Source organism: Gopherus flavomarginatus, chromosome 12 (assembly GCF_025201925.1).
Source record: "Gopherus flavomarginatus isolate rGopFla2 chromosome 12, rGopFla2.mat.asm, whole genome shotgun sequence".
Taxonomy (NCBI): Eukaryota; Metazoa; Chordata; order Testudines; family Testudinidae; genus Gopherus; species Gopherus flavomarginatus.
The window spans coordinates 24,641,301-24,662,965 of NC_066628.1; the positions used below are offsets into that span (position 1 = coordinate 24,641,301).

General features: G+C 44.9%; 1 protein-coding gene across 1 annotated transcript in view; it reads right to left on the bottom strand.

Moving 5' to 3' along the window:
- The window catches only part of LOC127032442 (zinc finger protein 883-like), a 257,088-nt gene that overhangs the window by 203,652 nt on the left and 31,771 nt on the right, over positions 1–21,665 (bottom strand). The window contains exons 3-4 of the mRNA XM_050919706.1: positions 14,237–14,368; positions 10,865–11,037 (exon numbers count right to left, since the gene is read on the bottom strand). Of these exons, the coding sequence (XP_050775663.1) occupies positions 10,865–11,037; positions 14,237–14,271 (208 nt within the window). The 5' untranslated portion in view covers positions 14,272–14,368. The remainder of the gene's footprint in view (positions 1–10,864; positions 11,038–14,236; positions 14,369–21,665) is intronic.

A 21,665-nucleotide genomic window follows, 5' to 3' on the forward strand; every position in this document is an offset into this window, starting at 1 on the left:
GCTCACACTGAAGGTTTTCCCCCAACTCTTGCATTTGTAGGGTTTCTCTCCTATGTAGATTCTCTGCTGTTGACTAAGAGTTGAGCTTCAACTGAAGATTTTCCTTCAGTCAGAGAAGATACAGGGCTTCTCTCCTGTGTGGATTGTATGATGTGTAATAAAGGCTGAGCTCTGACTGAAGCTTTTCCCACAGTCCACACACTTGTAGGGTCTTTCTCCACTGTGGATTCTCTATTGTGTAGTAAGGGCTGAGTTGTTCTGAAACTTTTCTCACTCTCAGGACATTGAAAGAGTTTCTCCTCCATGAGATTCTTTGGTGAATAATAAGAGTTGACCTCTTTGAAGCTTTTCCTGCACTAGGGGCATTCCTAGGGTCTCTTTTTTGTATGGGTTCTCTGATAGGATAGAAGCTGTGAGCTTTGACTGAATCTTTTCCCACACTCACTGCATTTGCAGTGTCTCCCCCCATGTTGATCCTCCGGTGATTAGTGAAATTTGAACTCTGAAGTTTTTCCCACAGTTGAGGTAGTTATATCATTACTTTCCTGTGTGGATTCTCTGATGTTTAATAAGAGATGAGCTGTGACTGAAGCGTTTCCCGCAGTTCAGGCAATTATAAGGTTTCTCTCCTGTGTGGATTCTCTGATGTCTAATAAGGTGTGAGCTCTGACTGAAGCTTTTCCCACACTGGAGGCATTCATAGGGTCTTTCTCCGGTGTGGGTTCTCTGATGCGATAGCAGGTGTGAGCTCACACTGAAGCTTTTCCCACACTCATTGCATTTGTAGGGTCTCTCTCCTGTGTGGATTCTCTGGTGAGTAATAAGAGTTGAGCTCCTACTGAAGTTTTTTCCACACACAGGGCACTCATAGGGTCTGTCTCCTGTGTGGGTTCTTTGATGTGATAGAAGCTGTGAACTTTGACTGAAACTCCTCCTGCACTTGGAGCATTCATAGGGTCTCTCTCCTGTGTGGGTTCTCTGTTGTGACAGAAAGTGAGAACTCACACTGAATCTTTTCCCACACTCACTGCATTTGTAGGGTTTCTCTCCCGTGTGGATTCTGTGATGTTGAATAAGGGTTGAGCTGCAATTGAAGCTTTTCCCACAGTCAGGGCAATTATAGGGCTTCTCTCCTGTGTGGATTGTATGATGTGTAATAAGGGCTGAACTCTGTCTGAAGCTTATCCCACAGTGCAGACACTTATAGGGTCTCTCTCCTGTGTGGATTCTCTGGTGAATAATAAGGACTGATTTCCAAGGGAAGCTTTTCCCACAATCCCCACAAGTGTAGGGTCTCTCTATAGTGGGGTTTCTCTGTTCAACAGTTCCTTTGATTTTCTTGACCTGTCTGCTTCTGAGACTGGATTTAGCCCGACTCTCCCCTGAGTGGTTTTCCTGCTGCCTCTCTGGCCTGTTCTGCCTCTCACAGATATCTGGCTCCTCAGGATTCTGGGAAACCTCCTTTCCAGCTCTTCCAAATACCATCCCATGTAGATCCACTTGCTCAGGACCTTCCTGCTGAGGATTCTCCTCCTCATTCTCACTCATCATGCCATCACCTTCTGAAATAGAGAGAGAATCCAGACAGGAGTCAGTCTCAGTGCTGAGGGGGAAGGAAATGGCAGTAAGGGGAACAGGAAAGGGGATCAAAACCAAATAATTGCTAGGGAGATTAAAATATCAGCAGCTGAATCCTATTAACCCCCTGTGATCCTAAGAGCAACCCAATGCCAGAAGGCCAGGGGCTTCCTGTAGCAGTGAGTTTCAGCTGGCCTGGTCATCTCATGCAGAACAACTCACTATTGCTATACAGTAACTCCTCACTTAATGTTATCCTGGTTAATGTTGTTTCATTGTTACGTCACTGATCTATTAGAGAACATGCTTGTTTAAAGTTGCGCAATACTTCCTTATAACGTTGACAAAGCAGGCATCTGCCAAACAACTGCTTGCAGGAAGAGCAGCCCATTGGAGCTAGTGGGGGGTGGGGGGGCTTGGAACCAGCATGGGCTGACAGCCCCCCCATCAACTCCCCTAAGTTCCCTGTGCGGCAGCTGCCCAGCAAGCTATCAATTGCCGGGCAGTTCAGGTGTACCTCCCCCCACTGTTGTGTGCTGGTTCTGCCCTCTGCCTTGGAGCTGCTCCCGGGAGCCTCCTGCTTGCTGTGCAGGGGATAGGGGGGAAGACGGGTGCTGATGTCAGGGTGTCCCCCTGCCCCTCGCTCCTGTATCCCATCTCCACAGAATGGGGGGCAGGAGGCATGAGACAGGGCTCAGGATGGAGGGAGCTTTGTGGCAGCAACTGCTATCTCAACCTGCTGATCTACTTAAAAAGGCAATGTACTTAGAGTGGGGTCAGCGTACTTAAAGGGGCAATATGCATCTCTCTCTCTCTCACACACACACACGCATGCGTGCATGGTGTGTATCTCTGTCTCACAAACACATGAACCCCCGGCACTTTGGAAAGTGGAGGGAGTTGTGTGCTCCAGTGGGATAGCATGGGTTCATCATCACCTTCAGTTTCCGCAGGGAATGTTTACAGCCACTGCCATGCGTCTATTGTGTCTCCTCCCTCCATTTGTGCTGCCTTGCGGAGTGTGAGACTACATTAACAACATTGTGTTAACCCTTGAGGGCTCAGCCGAGTGCTAGTTCATCATTTAGCAGCAGGACATTCCCTGGGACAGGTCCATCCTTAGGATTTATGTGGCCCTATGCAGTATTATTAAATTGGTGCCCCTATGCCCATAGCAGCCCAGGCTCATAGCCGGGTGGGAGGGAGACTAGAGATGAGTCAGCAAAGGATATCACGGCAGCGGAGAGTCACAGTTCCCTGCAGAGACCTCCGTATCCTTTCCTTCACGCAGAATGTGTGGCGCTGGTGCATTCGGCTCTGTGAATATGGTCCCTTCCTAAGGAGACTGCAGTGTGCGTTGGGTGTGCAGGAGCTGACCTGCTCCTACCTGCTGTCATGGGCAGTGGGTGAAGCTGCCGCTTGGGGAGGCTAACTCCCCAGCCCACCTCTTCTGCCTGTGGCCCCACCCATACTCCACCCCAGGGCCATTCCCCCACTCCGCCCAGGCCCCACCCTCTCCCTCCTCTCTTCCCTCCCTGCTCATCCCCTTCCAGCCAAATCCCTGAACCCAAATGAAGCAAATGACATTTGAAAAAAACACTCTTCTGCAATTTCTCTCTAAAGAAAATGGAACATGTTTTCTACTGCAAGCCAGATGGTGAAGACTCAACATGCCGTAGGTACCTAATTAAAAGCACTGGGAATTTGGGAATAAAAAATGTCAGTCACAGGATTTTTGATATGCTCTGAAGTTTGTCAGAGATTTATTTGCAAAACTTTTGTAGTAAGCGCAAGTCAGCTGTCCTGCTGAATACAACTTTAAATATTATGGAATACATGATGCAGCTCTGCTCTGTTTCACATTTTCTTAATCAGTATTTCTAAGCCAATTTTATATTTTAAATGTACTCTTAAGCCTTCATAAAGTAATCATTCCAGATTATTACATATTTAACTCACTGAAACAAAGACATTATTTTAAATTAATCAGTCACAGAGGTTTAGTGTATTCATAACAATGTTCATTGCTTTTAGAAAAAGGGAACACTAATTTACTGTGTGTGATCTCCATAACAAGAGACATGTTTATGAAATTTCACCAACTTTAAAAAATATGTTTCTAAAGTTTTTAGGTATAACAAAGGATTTTATATCTTACTCAGGTACTGATTTTGCTGGAGGGGTCTCTTAAAGCTAGTTAATCAAATAGTCAGAAGTAAAGAAAGGGAAACTTGTTTGTCCAGCTATCTGGAAGGAAAGGGGAGCTGCCCCTTTAAGGGCTCTCTTCAACAGGGGGGTGAAGGGAGAAAGGGATGGACAGAAAGGACAGGAAGACTTTGGAAGCAAGTTTTTTGCACTATAGTAATTAAAATAATGAGAAGTACTTGTGGCACCTCAGAGACTAACATTTATTTGGGCATAAATTTGTTAGTTTCTAAGGTGCATCTAAAAATCTACGCAAGGATTTTTTTAGAGATGTGATTTTATATTTTTCAGCAACACACTAATGAAATATTTGTAAAGCAAATTTTAAACTAAGGTCCTGTAGACTAACATATTCTGAGTAAATATTACAGTGATGCACAACTGTTTTTGTCAGGGTATGGCTACACTTGAAACTTCAAAGCGCTGCAGCGGCAGCGCTTTGAAGTTTCGAGTGTGGTCCCAGTGCTGCACGTACTCCACATCCTCTACGGGTGTAGCTTGCAGCGCTGGGAGCCACGCTCCCAGCGCTGTGACACTGTTTACACTGAGGCTTTACAGCGCTGTATCTTGCAGCGCTCAGGGGGGTGGTTTTTTCACACCCCTGAGCGCAAAAGTTGCAGTGCTGTAAAGCGCCAGTGTAGCCATGGCCTCAGTAAATTCAGAAACTGACACTATATACCCAGGGGTTGGCAAATGCCTGTTAAATGGCTTCATTAACACTTGAATGGCTCTTTGAACAGTTTCAATGTTGTGCTAATAGGTCTGGCAGGCTGGAAGGCTTTTTCACTTTTAAGTTACTAGATCCCCTCTGGAGGAAGACTCATCAGGCTGCAGCAGCCAGCTGTAGTGGATGCCTGCAAGAAGGGTCAGAACAGGGATAGGAAGAAGCGGGAGGAGGTACACCAAGACCCAGGGGTGCCCCAAAGTTTTGGGTGCCCTACGCAACTGCATATGCTGTGTATGCCTAAGACTGACCCTGCTCTGGGAAATATCCCACCCTCTTCCATCCTCTGACTCCACCACCTCAACAAGCTTCACAATCATCATTGCTGTGTACAGTATTAAATTGTTTGTTTAAACTTATACTGTGTATATATAATATAATATATATATCTCACACACACACACACACACACAAATCTTTTGTCTGGCAAAACATTTTTCCCTGGAACCTAGTGCCCCCCCCTCCCCCATTTACATTAATTCTTATGGGGAAATTGGATTCACTTAACATCATTTTGCTTAAAGTAGCATTTTTCAGGAACGTAACTACAATGTTAAGTGAGGAGTTACTGTAATCTGTATCTAAAAGGTGTTATGTACTATGGCACTGGAAAACTAACAACTCGCTGATCATTAATATTCTTGTGTGATGTACGTACCACAAAGATTGGCAGAGGCCCTGGAGGTTTTTCGCCTTCCCCTGCAGCGTGGGGCATGGGTCACTTGCTGGTGGATTTTCTGCAGCTTGAGGTCTTCAAACCACAATTTGAAGACTTCAATAACTCAGGCATAGGTTAGGGGGTTGTTATAGAAGTGGGTGGGTAGGGTTCTGTGGCCTGCTTTGTGCAGGGGGTCAGACTAGATGATCACATTGGTCCCTTCTGACCCTAGAATCTATGAATCTATGACATGATCGATATACACTGGAAATATGTGATTAAAATATGTTTAATCTGAGCATGTACAGGGAGTTGATGAACAGGTTTTGTCCACACACAGAGGCCAAAACTTCAAACCAGTTATGGCCAAATTCAGTGAGCTGTTCATTTGAATTTGAGGTTGCAGGAAGATAATTTGCATTGTAAAAATCACCAGCTGGGGGTGGAGAGAAGACGACAGAATGGCATCCAGACACAGCAGGGAAAGGAACTTTGTCTGGGCTTAATTTTCAAGGAATTTTGTAGGTTTACTGGACTATAAAAAGAAAAGGTATATAATCACATAGCTATCCATTCCTGTGCAGATCATAGAATATCAGGTTTGGAAGGGACCTCAGGAGGTCATCTAGTCCAACCCCCTGCTCAAAGCAGGACCAATCCCCAGCTAAATCATCCCAGCCAGGGCTTTGTCAAGAATGACCTTAAAAATCTCTAAGGACGGACATTACACCACCTCCCTAGCAGTGGTGAGCTGGAGCTGGTTCACACCGGTTTGCAGGAACCGGTTGTTAAATTTAGAAGCCGGTGTAAAACCGGTTGCTAAAGAGGTTGCCTGGCTTCCTCCTCTGTTGGAGCCCTGAGGTAGGGCTGCAGGGCTCTGGGGGCTATTTAAAAAGTCCAGAGCTCCTGCTGCTTCTAGCGCCCTGGCCCTTTAAATAGCCACCAGAGCCGCGCTACTACTCCAGGGCTTCAGTGGCTATTTAAAGGACTGAGGCAGTAAAAGCAGGGGAGCTCTGGCCCTTTAAATAGCCCCCACAGTCCTGGGATAGTGGGGGGCTCCAGGGGGTATTTAAAGGACTCGAGCTACAGCTGCCTCTGCCACTCCAGTCCTTTAAATAGCCACCAGAGCCCCACCACTTCCCCAGGGCTCCAGCAGCTGTTTAAAGGGCTGGGGTGGTTGAAACAGGGGAGCCCCGGCCCTTTAAATAACCCCAGAGCCCCGGGCTGCTGCTGCTACCCCAGTGGGGGAGGAGTAACTTGCGGGTTCTGAGGGGGCAGTCAGGGCAGGATATGGGTTGGGGTCGGATGGGTGGGTGGGTGGGAGACAGGCATGTGAGGCTTGTAATGTACTCACCGGGTGGTTCCCTAACAGGTCTTCAGTGGCACTTCGGTGGCGGGACCTTCTCTCGCTCCGGGTGAAGGACCTGCTCCCAAAATGCTGCCGAAAACCCGGAGCGAGTGAAGACACTCCACCCACGCCGCTGAAGTGCTGCTGAGGACCCAGTAGGGAACCAATTTTTAGGATTTTGGGACTCATCACTGCTCCCTAGGTAACCCATTCCAGTGCTTCACCACCCTCCTAGTGAAAAAGTTTTTCCTAATATCCAACCTAAACCTTCCCCACTGCAACTTGAGACCATAACTCCTTCTTCTGTCATCTGGTACCACAGAGAACGGTCTAGATCCATCCTCTCTGGAACCCCCTTTCAGGTAGTTGAAAGCAGCTATTAAATCTTCCCTCATTCTTTTCTTCTTCAGACTAAACAATCCCAATTCCCTCAGCCTCTTCTTGTAAGTCTTGTGCTCCAGTCCCCTAATCATTTTTGTTGCCCTCCACTAGACTCTTTCCAATTTTTTTACATCCTTCTTGTAGTGTGGGGCCCAAAACTGGATACAGTACTCCAGATGAGGCCTCACCAATGCTAAATAGGAGGGGAATGATCACGTCCCTTGATCTGCTGGCAATGCTCCTACTTGTAGGAGTCTTACTTAGGATTCTTCTGTCCTAAGTGCAGGACTCTGCACTTGTCCTTGTTGAACCTCCTCAAATTTTTTTTTAACCCAATCCCCAGTGCTCTTATATATCTGGGAAAAGTGGATCTTTCAACCAAGGGGGATGAAGTCTCCAAGAACTGAATATAGGTGAGAAACCTGCTTAGATAAAAACTGTAAACTGTTGAAGTTAAACTTTAGTCTTAGAAAGCATATTTTTAAGTTTGTTTGTTTGTAACAATTTCTATCTTTATCCCCTGTACTTGAACTAACTTCAATCCTCTCTCTTTAATTGAAGAAACTTTTTTTTACTTTTTATCTAAACCAGCTCAGTGCTTAGATTGAGATAGGAGGGTTTGTCAAACACCAGTGAAATTAATGAGCTGCAGTGTATTGTCTCTTTAAAGGAGCAACAAACAATAACTTCTGTGAGCATTCTAGGAGCAGTCTGGGCACTGCAGGGAGACAGTTTTCAGGAAATTCAGAACTGGAGGGGTGTTGGTGTCACTTTGCAAACAGTAACTGGGCAGTGGAAGCTAGGCTGTGACCTACAGGCTTGTCTGCTGGATGTTGATGTCTGGGCTATGAGCCACAGTAGCAGAGCATTTAAGGCATCATAGTTGTAGGACAGGCAGTGACATAACTTCTTACTGGTCTGGGTTGAACCCCAAAATGTCAGCTCCTCCCAAACCCTTCTCCAGAGGAGAGAGATGAGGGAACCCATCCTTCCTCCACATCCTCTGAATATAGAGGCTGAAGGGTCAGATGGGCTTGATGAAAATTCATATGTGATGTCTGCCATGAGGATACAACAATTGGTCTCTTAGTCAGTTTAGATGAATCCTCACCTGTGTGGCCATTCCTCAGGATCTCCCCTTCCTCATAGCCCCGGAGCTCAGGGACCCACGGCTCCTCCCCTTGCTCCAGCTGGGAGATCATGTCAGGTTTTGCTGGGGGAGTAAGGAAACAAGTGCTGATCGTGTTTATTAAAATGAAACTGTTATTCCTTCAAACTGAGGATCTGAATAGTCCACCCAGATAGGCTCCTTCCTCTCTCCTACCACCCTATAGGGACTGGGCTATAAATCATAAAAGGTCCCATGACACACTGCTCTGGAGCAACAGCTCATCCATTCTACCTAGAGAATGACCCTGCCTTATTCCCATGGGGAGCTGAGGAGAGTTGCTACACTCTGAAGGTATCTGGGATACAACTAAAGTCTTAATCACTATCAATTCCTCCCTCCCCCCATAACGCATATCCCTTCACAAAACAAGCCACAATTGGAAGATGTTACATAGACTGTGAACTTTTTGAGGTAGGGACTGTCTTTCACTATGTGTCCATGTACCACCTGGCTCAGAAAGGCTCTGATCCTGACTGGGGCTTCTAGGTGCTTTCCCAATGCAAGTTGTTCAGAAATAAACAGAGGTAACACCACCCATGGCCTGGAAAGAAGATCAATAGACACCTGCCCCCAGTATAGTGCAGAGAGCAAAGAACCTCTTCTCATGAGTCATGATAGACTAGGACTAGGGCAGATCCATGGTGACCAATGGTCACTCAGCCCTTCCCCATCACCCAGGAGATCTGCTTTGCCCCCATAGCTGCTCATCTGGTGGACATCAAAGGACTGGTGATGGATCCCATCCCCCTCAGAGAACACCACAGACCCAGAGAAAACAGCTCTGGAGATGGAGTAGCTATTCTCATCCAACCTGGCCTCAAACTGCAGAATCATAGAAATGTAGGGCTGGAAGGAAACTTGAGAAGTAATTAAGTCCAGTCCCCTGTACTCATGGCAGGACCAAGCAGACCTAGACCATGCCTGACAGGTGTTTGTCCAACCTGTTCTTAAAACCCTACAATGAGGGGGATTCCATTAGCCTCCATTAGTAACCTGTTCCAGAGTTTTCCTGATATTTGACCTAAATCTCCCTTGCTGCAGATTAAGCCCATTATTTCTTATCTTACCTTCAATGGACATGGAGAACAATTGATCCTCGTCCTCGTTACAACAGCACATTTGAAGATTGTTATCAGGTCCTCCCTCAGTCTTCTTTTTTCAAGACTAGACACATCCATTTTTTTTAAACCTAACTTCACAAGTCATGTTCTCTAAACCTTTTATCATTTTCAATGCTCTGCTCTGGATTCACTCCAGTTTGTCCACATATTTCTTAAATTGTGGTGCCCAAAACTAGTTAACACCATACTCCAGCTGAAGTGTCATCAGTGCTGAGTTGAGTGGGACAATTACCTCCAGTGTTTTACATACAACAGTCCTGTTAATACAGCTCAGAATGGCATTAGCCTTTTTTCAACTGCATCACATTATTGATTCACATTCAATTTGTGATTCACTATCATGCCAAGATTATTTTCTCAGTACTACTCCCTAGACAGTTATTTCTCATTGTTTATTAGTACTATTCACTTGTCTTTACTTAATTTCATCTTGCTCATTTCAGGTAATTTCTTCAATTTGTCAAGACTGTTATGAATTCTAATGGTGTCCTTGCAACCCCTCCCAGCTTGGTGTCTTCCACAAATTTTATTAGCATACTCATCACTTGACTCCATCAGGTCATTAATGAAAATATTGACTAATGCTGGACCCAGGACAGATCACTGTGAACTCCCACAAAATATGTCTTCCTTATTTAACAGCAATCTATAGGTAACTATTATTTGAGTAAAGTTTTTCAACTAAGCACCAGACATTCACCTAGTAAGACACAGTCCCTGTCCCAGAGTCTAAAATGACAAGACAGACAGTGGATTATCATCTCAATTTTACAGAGGGGGAACTGAAGACCAGAGAGAATAAATCTAGGACTGTTAAAAGGGCCCAGGCACCCAAGTCAATAGGGTTGGATGTGTAACTCCCTGGGACCCTTTGAAAGCCACAGTCTGAGTGACTTACAAAAGCTGACAGGGAGGCTATAGCGGAATTTAAACCAGGTCCCCTGAGTCCCAGTATAGTGTCTGAAACACAAGAGCAGCTTGTCTCACTTTTTCTATTCTGATGACATACTCCACAGAACACTTCCAGACCATAAAGCACTTCACCAACCCTCTCTCAGCCCCATAACCCAGCCCCTCTCACTGTGAGAAACCAGCACTTCACTGATACCAACCACGGCCAGCAAGAGACACCAAGAACAACATTCTCCTTCCCGGGATTCAGCACATTGGCACAAGTGGTAGCTCATGAGGCATGAACAGCAGCACTCTCACACTAGTCTATGCCCTTCATGATTGGTAGAAGAGTCAGGAACATCTGGGGCCTGCCACCAACACAGTTGGGCAGAACATGGGCAAGATGAAGGTGAAGGACGTTTGAAAATGTGGCCACTGGGGATTTAGGCAGAACTGAGTCAGGAGAAACTTGGCCATCTCTGAGATGGCAGATGGGTCAGATGCCCCAGAGGATGTTACTAGTCTCTAGTCAGTAGAGAGTGACTTTGTCTCATTTGAAAACATTGGTTATGGGAAGAGCAGCAACATTATGTCCCTGAATCTCCTGTCCTATGAGAGGGGATGTGGAGGGGACAGTCACTCACACACACAATTTGAGTACTATAGGGGCTGATTCCCCTGTAATCTGGGAGATCAATGAAAAATCCTGCACAGAAGTCAACCCAGATGCTTCAGAGACACTCCCCCAACAGTTTCTCTTACCCAAGAGGACAGGAATCCTTACCCAGTGAGGTCACAGTCTCATAATTCTCCTGCATGACGTCCCTATAGAGGGCTCTCTGACCCAGGTCCAGCAAAGCCCACTCTTCCTTTGTGAAATACACAGCCACATCCTCAAAGGTCACCAGCTCCGCTCCAGCCCTTTTCTTTCCCCGTCTCTCAAGGAAATGACACAACCTGAAGCAAAATGTGGATGTTATTCTGCAGGCTGTCTGGGTTAAAAGGGTGATTGGGGATGTTTTGGAAGGGGATTTGGTCTGTTTCACACCCCTATTCCCCCAGGTTCTTTCCCTGCAGACAGATGTTCTAGACTGTGATTCTGGGGAAATGTTTTTTAATAGCTTTTTCAAACAATAGCCTTTTAAATCCATATTCACTTTTCTCAAAAAGTAGCCAGAGTTTCAAAAATGCTGAGCCTGCAACACTGAGTTTCAGTTCTGAGTGCCCGAAGCTACTGAAATCAGTCCACTTACTCTGGAGCCTAAATATGGATTTAGGTGACTAAATTTAGGCTCTTGTTTAAATACAAGATTCCGACCACCATCACTTTATTATACCATGGATCCAGCCCCCTCCCACCAAGACTAAACCCAGAGACTTTTTTCCATACTAGAGAGTAAGTGCATTCAATGGGACCAGAAAGACAAGTTAAAAAAACATGTTAAAAAAATTTGGGATGCATCTGGACATGCCTTATTTTTCCCTTTTAAAACCTGCATCGCCATGTGGTCATGTTCTGGTAAATCACCAGTATATAATTTTAAAATGTGACCAAGAGGTAACCTTTTACTACATTTCTTTAAAAGTATATATACTACGATATCCACAGGCATAGATGACTGATATCTACTGATAGTGGGGGGGCACAATTTAAAGGTTCCCCCTCCCCCAACAGCTTGAGTCATGCCCCCCCAGGCACATTATCCTCCCCCGCCCCTTAGTGGTCCATCCCTGCAGCTCCCAGGTGTTAGCTCCACAACTCCTGAGAGGTGCAGGGAGCAGCTGCTGCTTTAGCTCAATGGGGAGAGGCAGCAGCAAAAGCATAGACTCTTCCTGCAGCTCTCAGCTGTTTTGCTGCTGCCTCTACCCAGGGTCACAGCTTGCAACTGGCCAGTCCCAGGAGCTGCCTCACAGGGAGAGACCCAGCCAGCAAATCCTGGCAGAAATCTGGGAGGGCATGTGACACCCCTGCTCCCAATGAGTCGCCTCTGTCCACAGGTTACCGGTAGAGAGATGTGTGTCCCTGGTGAAACACAATATTATTAGAGTTACCGTTTTAAAAAGTCATGTTAGCTTTAGGAAAGAACTTACTGACTGGGGGAAATCTGTGGGAACTGAAAAACTTGTCTGGTCCATGTTTTGGTAGTAAAGGGGCCAGACAGTGTTCCCTGGGTAAGTTGTTGGGGTGTGGGTATTAACAATAAGCCCGAAGGGTCTTCCAGTCATAAATCCTTTAGGAGCAGGTTGCTGAGAAAAATATCTAAAAAAGAAGCATCCTCTGATAAAATATGTGTTAAATGCACAGTGTTCAAAATCCAATAGAGTCAGATAGGATGTTCCTTCTATGTTAAACTTGAGCACATTATCAGAAACCCCATATACTGTCATACTAACTGCAGAGGGCGGTGCTGGGGCAAAACAAAATCTACTCTTAGGTTTCCAGTTTCAATGAGAGAATAATAATCTGTGCATTCCTGGTCTGAGGTCAGGTTACAGGCCTACAGCATGTAGGCCTGACCAAATTCACCACGATCAATCAAGCATGCTCAGTCTGTTACATCTTTCCCAGTTGCCTGCATGAGATCCATGTACTCCCTCATGCATTCCATTTCTCAAAATCAGGTTGTAGAGGTTTAACTTGCACCTGCTCGCCATCCACATATAAGGCCACAAAATTAATGTCATAATGTTTGAAGTTGAAAGTGCTGTTAACGTAATTACTACTGAAGGCATCGTGATCTATAAAGCCAACAACAAACTGTTTGGTAACTGCCCCTGAAAGAGGTTTTCCTGGTTACTGACATGACTGCAGCTAGAATCCTAAACACCTTCACCATGCCCACCCAGTCCACATGGTACTTAGCATTGGTGGTTGTTACAGCCTCTGTGTGGCCCAAACAAACCCCTGAGTGACTTTCACCTGTTTCACAAAACAGGACACTGAAATAATGTGCACTTTATAATTCCGAGTGGCATTCCCACTCATCAGGCAAAATATTTCTTTGTTACACATAAGTTTAATTTTTGAAGTCCACGTCCTTCAGCAGCAATTTTTCTTGAAAAAATAAATCACTGTGTAAAGGTCCCAGCAAATCCAGCTTTCTGTTTATGGTTGTTAGGTCAGCCCTGAGTATAAAACCTGTTACCCACACTGTCCAAAACGGTGCTATTGTGGGCCCCTGCTGGCTCTCTCTGAAACATGCCTGCGGAAATGTGCGTACCTAGGGTATGATTGCTGTACTTCAGAATCAATTCTATCTAGATTCTGTAAGCGTAACAATTGTTGCTCTGGCTGATAAGACAGCCACCTAAACTGACATCCAGCTGGTTAAAAAGGGTGGTGATGGGTAATTTGTTAGGGTGACATGGCATCTTTTTTAGTGTCCGCCCCATCTTCTTTCAGAACCTTCTGGCACAGGTACAGCAATGTGCTGTGAGGTCTAGGTAATGAGCCCCAGGCATCAAAATAAAATAAAAAAATTCTAGAGAGGGAATCACAGTTAAGGCAGCCAAAGGTGACACCTTGGCATAAAAGCTATTCTCAATGCTGGTTTGAGCAGGGCTATTCGAAACAGATCCAGTTCTGATTTGGGACAATTCTTCAGAATTGCCCTGAATGAAAGCCATTTTGTGTTTTAAAATACATCCCTTTTACCATGGGTGATGCTCTGCTTCCTCTTGTTAGGGAGTCTTTTAGGCTTATGGCTGCATCATCTTTTAACAGCTTTTATTTTCTTTTTTATATTGTCAGGAGACCCTGTACATGGAAGGCTTGATGCCGCTCTTTTGCTCCTAATCACCACAAGACCAGAACCTTCCTGATTTATGTGCATGTCCACTTCATTCATAACAGCGCTAGACACACAATTTACATCTTTGGTTGTAATTTTAACAGCTATTTTCATGTGGGGCTTACTGATTTCTAGACCCTTTCTCAAAATTGTTACTGTTTTTCTAAAAGACTGTGAAACCTCCTTCCTAAACCATCCTCATACATAGCTGGTAATACAGGATAACCCAGCAAGGCATAACCAGCCTGAGCCTTGTAATAGTTTCTATACAGAGAGGGGTCTCCCTAATTTTGTGTAGTCAACATCCAACATACCCTTAGAACCCCAACCAGGGTTATTCCATCTACTAACCAAGATCCACTAACCTGGGAAATCCTGGACGCCCCATCATCTCAGGCATTGGCACCTTCACTGAAGGACTGTCTGGATATGCGGACTCTCTACTCAGACCCTATGCCACCAGCACTCCCAGCTATCTCCGTGACACCACTGTTTTCCTGAGGAAACAACAATGCATTGGTGACCTTCCAGAAAACACCATCCTAGCCACCATGGATGTAGAGGCTCTCTACACAAACATCCCACACACAGATGGAATACAAGCTGTTAGGAACAGTATCCCTGATGATGCCACAGCACAACTGGCTGCTGAGCTCTGTGCCTTTATCCTCACACACAACTATTTCAAATTTGATGACAATATATATCTCCAGATCAGTGGCACCGCTATGAGCACCCGCATGGCCTCACAATATGCCAACATTTTTATGGCTGATCTGGAACAACGCTTCCTCAGCTCTTGTCCACTCATGCCCCTTCTCTACCTACGCTACATTGATGACATCTTCATCATCTGGACCCATGGGAAGGAGACTCTGGAAAAATTCCACCACGATTTCAACAGCTTCCACCCCACCATCAACTTCAGCCTGGAACAATCTACACAGGAGGTCCACTTCCTTGACACCACGGTGCAAATAAGTGATGGTCACACTACCACCACCCTCTACCGAAAACCTATCGACCGCTATGCCTACCTCAATGCCTCCAGCTTCCATCCCGGGCACACCACACGATCCATTGTCTACAGCCAAGCACTGAGGTACAACCGCATCTGCTCTAACCCCTCAGACAGAGACCAACACCTACAAAATCTCCACAAAACATTCTCAAAACTACAATACTCGCATGAGGAAATAAGGAAACAGATGAACAGAGCCAGATGTGTACCCAGAAGCCTCCTACTGCAAGACAAACCCAAGAAAGAAACCAACAGGACTCCACTGGCCATCACATACAGTCCCCAGCTAAAACCTCTCCAAAGCATCATCAGGGATCTACAACCCATCCTGGACAATGATCCCACACTTTCACAGGCCTTGGTGGCAGGCCAGTCCTTGCCCACAGACAACCTGCCAACCTGAAGCATATTCTCACCGGTAACTGCACACCGCACCATAGTAACTCTGACTCAGGAACCAATCCATGCAACAAACCTCGATGCCAACTCTCCCCACATAACTACACCAGCGACACCATCACAGGATCTAACCAGATCTGCCACACCATCACCGGTTCATTCACCTGCACGTCCACCAATGTAATGTACGCCATCATATGCCAGCAATGCCCCTCTGCTATGTACATCGGCCAAACTGGACAGTCTCTACGGGAAAGGATAAACGGACACAAATCAGATATTAGGAATGGCAAAAACTTGTAGGAGAACACTTCAACCTCCCTGGCCACACAATAGCAGATCTTAAGGTGGCCATCCTGCAGCAAAAAAACTTCAGGACCAGACTTCAAAGAGAAACTGCTGAGCTTCAGTTCATCTGTAAATTTGACACCATCAGCTCAGGATTAAACAAAGACTGTGAATGGCTTGCCAACTACAAAACCAGTTTCTCCTCCCTTGGTATTCACACCTCAACTGCTAGAAAAGGGCCTCATCCTCCCTGACTGAACTAACCTCGTTATCTCCAGCCCGCTTCTTGCTTCTATATATATACTTGCCCCTGGAAATTTCCACTACATGCATCTGACAAAGTGGGTATTCACCCATGAAAGCTCATGCTCCAAAACTTCTGTTAGTCTATAGGGTGCCACAGGACTCTTTGCTGCTTTTAAACATCCTTCAACTTTCCTGGGGAAAGCCGACTGCTTCAGAGGAGCATGTGGATCGGACAGAGACTTCTCTTAGAGAAAAGTCTATTGATAGAGATTCTCTAGGTTATAGTCAGGAGCAGAGGATGGAAGAGGATAATGTAAGGGCCAGATCAGATGAGAAACATTCACATAAAGAATCGGACACATCAGAAAAGGGCAGCCAAATAAACTGGGACAAGTTTTTAAAGTGCTTGTACACAAATGCTAGAAGTCTAAATAATAAGGTGGGTGAACTAGAGTGCCTCGTGATAAAAGGAGGATATTGCTATAATAGGCATCACAGAAACCTGGTGGAGTGGGGACAATCAATGGGACACAATCATTCTGGGGTACAAAATATATCAGAAGCACAGAACAGTTATGCAGGGGTGTGGGCAGTGGCACTATATGTGAAAGAAAATGTAAAATCAAAGGAAGTAAAAATCTTAAGTGAATTCACATGTTCCATAGAATCTCTATGGATAGTAATTTCATACTCTAATAAGAATATAACATTAGGGATCTATTATTGACCACCTGACCAGGACAGTGATAGTGATGATGAAATGCTAAGGAAAATTAGAGAGGCTATCAAAATTAAGAACTCAATAATAGCGGGGGATTTCCATATTGACTGAGAACATGTCACCTCAGGATGAAATGCAGAGACAAAATTTCTCAATACTTTAAATGACTGCTTCTTGGAGCAGCTGGCATGGGAACTCACAAGGGGAGAGTCAACTCTAGATTTAGTCCTGAGTGAAACATAAGAGCTAATCCAAGATGTAACTATAACAGGACTGCTTGAAAACAGTGACCATAATATAACATTTAACATTCCTGTGGTGGGAAGAACATCTCAACAGCCCAATACTGTGGCATTTAATTTAAAAAAGGGAAACTAGGCAAAAATGAGGGGATTAGTTAAATAGAAATTAAAAGGTACAGTGACTAAAGTAAAATCCTTGAAACCTGCATGAGTGCTTTTTAAAGACACCATAATAGAGGCCCAACTTCAATGTATACCCCAAATTAAGAAACACAGTAAAAGAACTAAAAAAGTGCCATCCATGGCTTAACAACCATGTAAAAGAAGCAGTGAGAGATAAAAAGACTTCCTTTAAAAAGTGGAAGTCAAATCCTAGTGAGGTAAAAAGAAAGAGGCATAACCACTGCCAAATTAAGTGTAAAAATGTAGTAAAAAAAGCTAATGAGGAGTTTGAAGAACGGTTAGCCAAACCTCAAAAGGTAATAAAATGTTTTTTAAGTACATCAGAAGCAGGAAGCCTGCTAAACAACCAGTGGGGCCCCTCGATGATCGAGATACAAAAGGAGCCCTTAAAGATGATAGAGCCATTGCAGAGAATCTAAATGGATTCTTTACTTCAGCCTTCAAGGCTGAGGACGTTAAGGAGATTCCCAAACCTGAGCCGGCTTTTGTAAGTGACAAATCTGAGGAACTGTCACAGTTTGAAGTGTCATGACAGGAGCTTTTGGAATCAGTTGATAAACTTAACATTAATAAATCACAGGGACCCAGATGGCATTCACCCAAGAGTTCTGAAAGAACTCAAATGTGAAGTTGCGCAACTATTAACTAGGGTTTGTAACCTGTCTTTTAAATCGTCCTCTTTACCCAACAACTGGAAGATAGCTAATGTAACACCAATATTTAAAAGGGCTCTAGAGGTGATCCTGGCAATTACAGACCAATAAGTCTAACGTCGGTACCAGGCAAATTAGTCGAAACAGTAGTAAAGAATAAAATTGTCAGACACATAGAAGAACATAAATTGTTGGGCAAAAGTCAACATGGTTTCTGTAAAGGGAAATTGTGTCTTACTAATCTATTAGAGTTCTTTGAAGGGGTCAACAAACGTGGACAAGGGGGCCCAGTGGACATAGTGTACTTAGATTTCCAGAAAGCCTTTGACAAGGTCCCTCACCAAAGGCTCTTATGTAAATTAAGTTGTCATGGGATAAGAGGGAAGGTCCTTTCATGGATTGAGAACTGGTTAAAAGACAGGAAACAAAGAGTAGGAATTAATGGTAAATGCTCAGAATGGAGATGGGTAACTAGTGGTGTTCCCCAAGGGTCAGTCCTAGGACCAATCCTATTCAACTTATTCATAAATGATCTGGAAAGGGGTAAAAAGTGAGGTGGCAAAGTTTGCATATGATACTAAACTGCTCAAGATAATTAAGACCAAAACTGACTGTGAAGAACTTCAAAAATATCTCACAAAATTAAGTGATTGGGCAACAAATGGCAAATGAAATGTAATGTGGATAAATGTAAAGTAACGCACATTGGAAAAAATAACCCCAACTATACATACAATATGATGGGGGCTAATTTAGCTACAACAAATCAGGAAAAAGATCTTGGAGTCATCGTGGATAGTTCTCTGAAAATGTCCATGCAGTGTGCAGAGGCGGTCAAAAAAGCAAACAGGATGTTAGGAATCATTAAAAAGGGGATAGAGAATAAGACTGAGAATATATTATTGCCCTTATACGAATCCATGGTATGCCCACATCTTGAATACTGTCTACAGATGTGGTCTCCTCATCTCAAAAAAGATATACTGGCACTAGAAAAGGTTTGAAGAAGGGCAACTAAAATGATTAGGGGTTTGGAATGGGTCCCATATGAGGAGAGGTTAAAGAGGCTAGGACTTTTCATCTTGGAAAAGAGGAGACTAAGGGGGGATATGATAGAGGTATATAAAATCATGAGTGATGTGGAGAAAGTAGATAAGCAAAAGTTATTTACTTATTCCCATAATACAAGAACTAGAAGTCACCAAATGGAATTAACAGGCAGCAGGTTCAAAACAAATAGAAGGAAGTTCTTCTTCACACAGCACACAGTCAACTTGTGGAACTCCTTATGTAAGGAGGTTGTGAAGGCTGGGACTATAACAGGGTTTAAAAGAGAACTGGATAAATTCACGGAGGTTAAGTCCATTAATGGCTATTAGCCAGGATGAGTAAGGAATGGTGTCCCTAGCCTCTGTTTGTCAGAGGGTGGAGATGGATGGCAGAAGAGAGATCACTTGATCATTACCTATTAGGTTCACTCCCTCTGGAGCACCTGGCATTGGCCACTGTCGGTAGACAGGATACTGGGCTAAATGGACCTTTGGTCTGACCCAGTACGGCCGTTCTTATGTTCTTACGGGTGCACATGTAGTTTAATGATCACCTTCCCAAAACAAAATGAAATGTGTTTATTCTAGTCTGTCTTTATTTCAGTAGGCATGGTTCTGATGTGCTGCTTACCAATGGAAAGTTAATGGGATTTGTCACCCATGATAGTGATAAATTTGTTGGTGCTGTCATGGCTAGGAACACAGCACAGCACCGGAAGAGAGCAGTCCCCCACTAACCGATGTTCTACTATATCCGTGTACATATATGAAGAATTAACCCCCACCACCACTCTAATGTCAACGGGGTGAGGGGCTATCATGCAAGAATACTCCCAATCCTATCACCAATCCCCCTCCCCCCACCCCTGGTATGGAAAAAAACAATTTTTCATTTGCTTTTAACCAAGTCCTTCTGGTCACTGCTTCATCACTTTGGATCACTGTTAATAGTTTTGTTGATGTTCTCTAATAAATGCTGGGTATTTTAATAATAGCCTGGTAGTACCAGCTCTTTTATTACAAATGGTAAAGCAAAAGAAATTATGGTCCATAAGTGACCATAATGAATTTCTGATAAAGCAACATCCCAGTTAGTATAAGAACAGCATACTGGGTCAAATCAGACCAATGGTCCCCCTAGCCCAGTATTCTGTCTTCAGAGAGTAGCCAGTGCCAGGTGCCCCAAAGGGAACAGAACAGGTAATCATCAAGTGATCCCCTGTCGCCCATTCCCAGCCTCTGGCAAACAGAGGCTAGGGACATCATCACTGCCCATCCTAGCTAATAGTCATTGATGGACCTGTCCTTCATGAACTGATCTAGCTCTTTTTTGAACCAGGTTATACTCAGGGAGTTTTGCAAGGGAGTTCTCCAGGCGAAGGAGGAGCAAATACAGCATCTGTGCGGTAAGTGACTGTCTGTAGTGTGTGTGTGTTTGGGGGTTACTTGCTGTGTGCTGAGCTTGTGTTTGTCAGTCTGTTTGTTTGTTTGTTTGGTGGTTTGAAGGACCATGTGCTGTGGCTGGCAGTTGGAGGCCGTGAGCTTCAAAGGAAGGTTTGAAAGCTCGAAGCCTCTGGTAATTGGCTGAGCCTTAATCAGTAGGTGGGGCATTAACTCAGGCCAGGGCTTTATAAAGCCGCGCACAAGCAACCAGGGACTGCTAACAGGGAGTTTTGCAAGGGAGTTTGGGAAGGGAGGGGGAGTCCCTTGTCGGTCCTACCTGTTCCCCTGTAGTCCCCTTAAAACCTATAATCCAAACCATATTCCAAAACCCCTTTCTTTAAACCACTCTTTCATTAACTAGGAAACAATGTAGGCAGAAGCCCAGCAGCAGAGTGGGGGCTATCCAGTTTATTGCGCTGAGTGTAGCATGTATGATTACCTGCCTTGTGGGCAGGTGGCGTATGTGTGCAGTCGGTGCAAGGAGCTCCTGGCCCTCAGAGACCACGTACAGACCTTGGAGGCCAGGGTGGTGGAACTGGAGGAGTTAAGGGAGGCAGAGAGGTATGTTGATGAAGCTTTCCGGGACACTATAGAATTGTCCCACCTCCGCTCAGACAGCCTCTGTGTTGTTGAGGAGGAAGAAAGGCCCAGGAAGCAGAGCAGTCAATAGGAGCAGAGGGAAACCTTCCCATAGTTGGGACCCTCCTTCCAGATGGTGCTGGGGTTGTCTCTCACACTGAGGTTACCTCTCCGGGGGAGGGAACTCCAGTTGCAAGGAAAAGGCAGGTGTTAGTAATGGGAAATTTGATCATTAGAAACATAGATAGCTGGGTTTGTGATGACTGGGAGAACCATATGGTGACTTGCCTGACTGGTGCGAAGGTTGCGGATCTCTCGAGGCATCTAGACAGACTTATGTGTAGTGCAGGGCGGAGCCGGTGGTCGAGGTACATGTAGGTACCAGTGACATATGGAAGGGTAGGAGAGATGTCCTGGAAGCCAAATTTAGGCTGCTAGGGAAGAGACTGAAATCCAGGACCTCTGTGGTGGCATTCTCAGAAATGCTCCCAGTTCCACACGCAGGGCCAGATAGGCAGGCAGAGCTTCAGAGGCTCAATGCATGGATGAGACGATGGTGTAGAGAGGAGGGGTTTACGTTCATTAGGAACTGGGGAAACTTTTGGGATTGGGGGGAGCCTATACTGGAGGGATGGGCTCCACCTAAACCAAAGTGGATCCAGACTGCTGGCACTAAACATTAAAAAGGTTGTAGAGCAGTTTTTAAACTAGGAGATGGGGGAGAGCCGACTGCTGCAGAGGAGAATGTGGATCGGACACAGACTTCTCTTAGGGGAGAGTCTGATGATAGGGAATCTCCAGGTTATAAGCAGCAACAGAGGACAGAAGAGGATAATGTAAGGGCCGGATCAGATGAGAAACAGTCACATAAAAAAGAATCTGGCACATCAGAAAAGGGCAGCCAAATAAACAGTGACAAGTTTTTAAAGTGCTTGTACACAAATGCTAGAAGTCTAAATAATAAGATGGG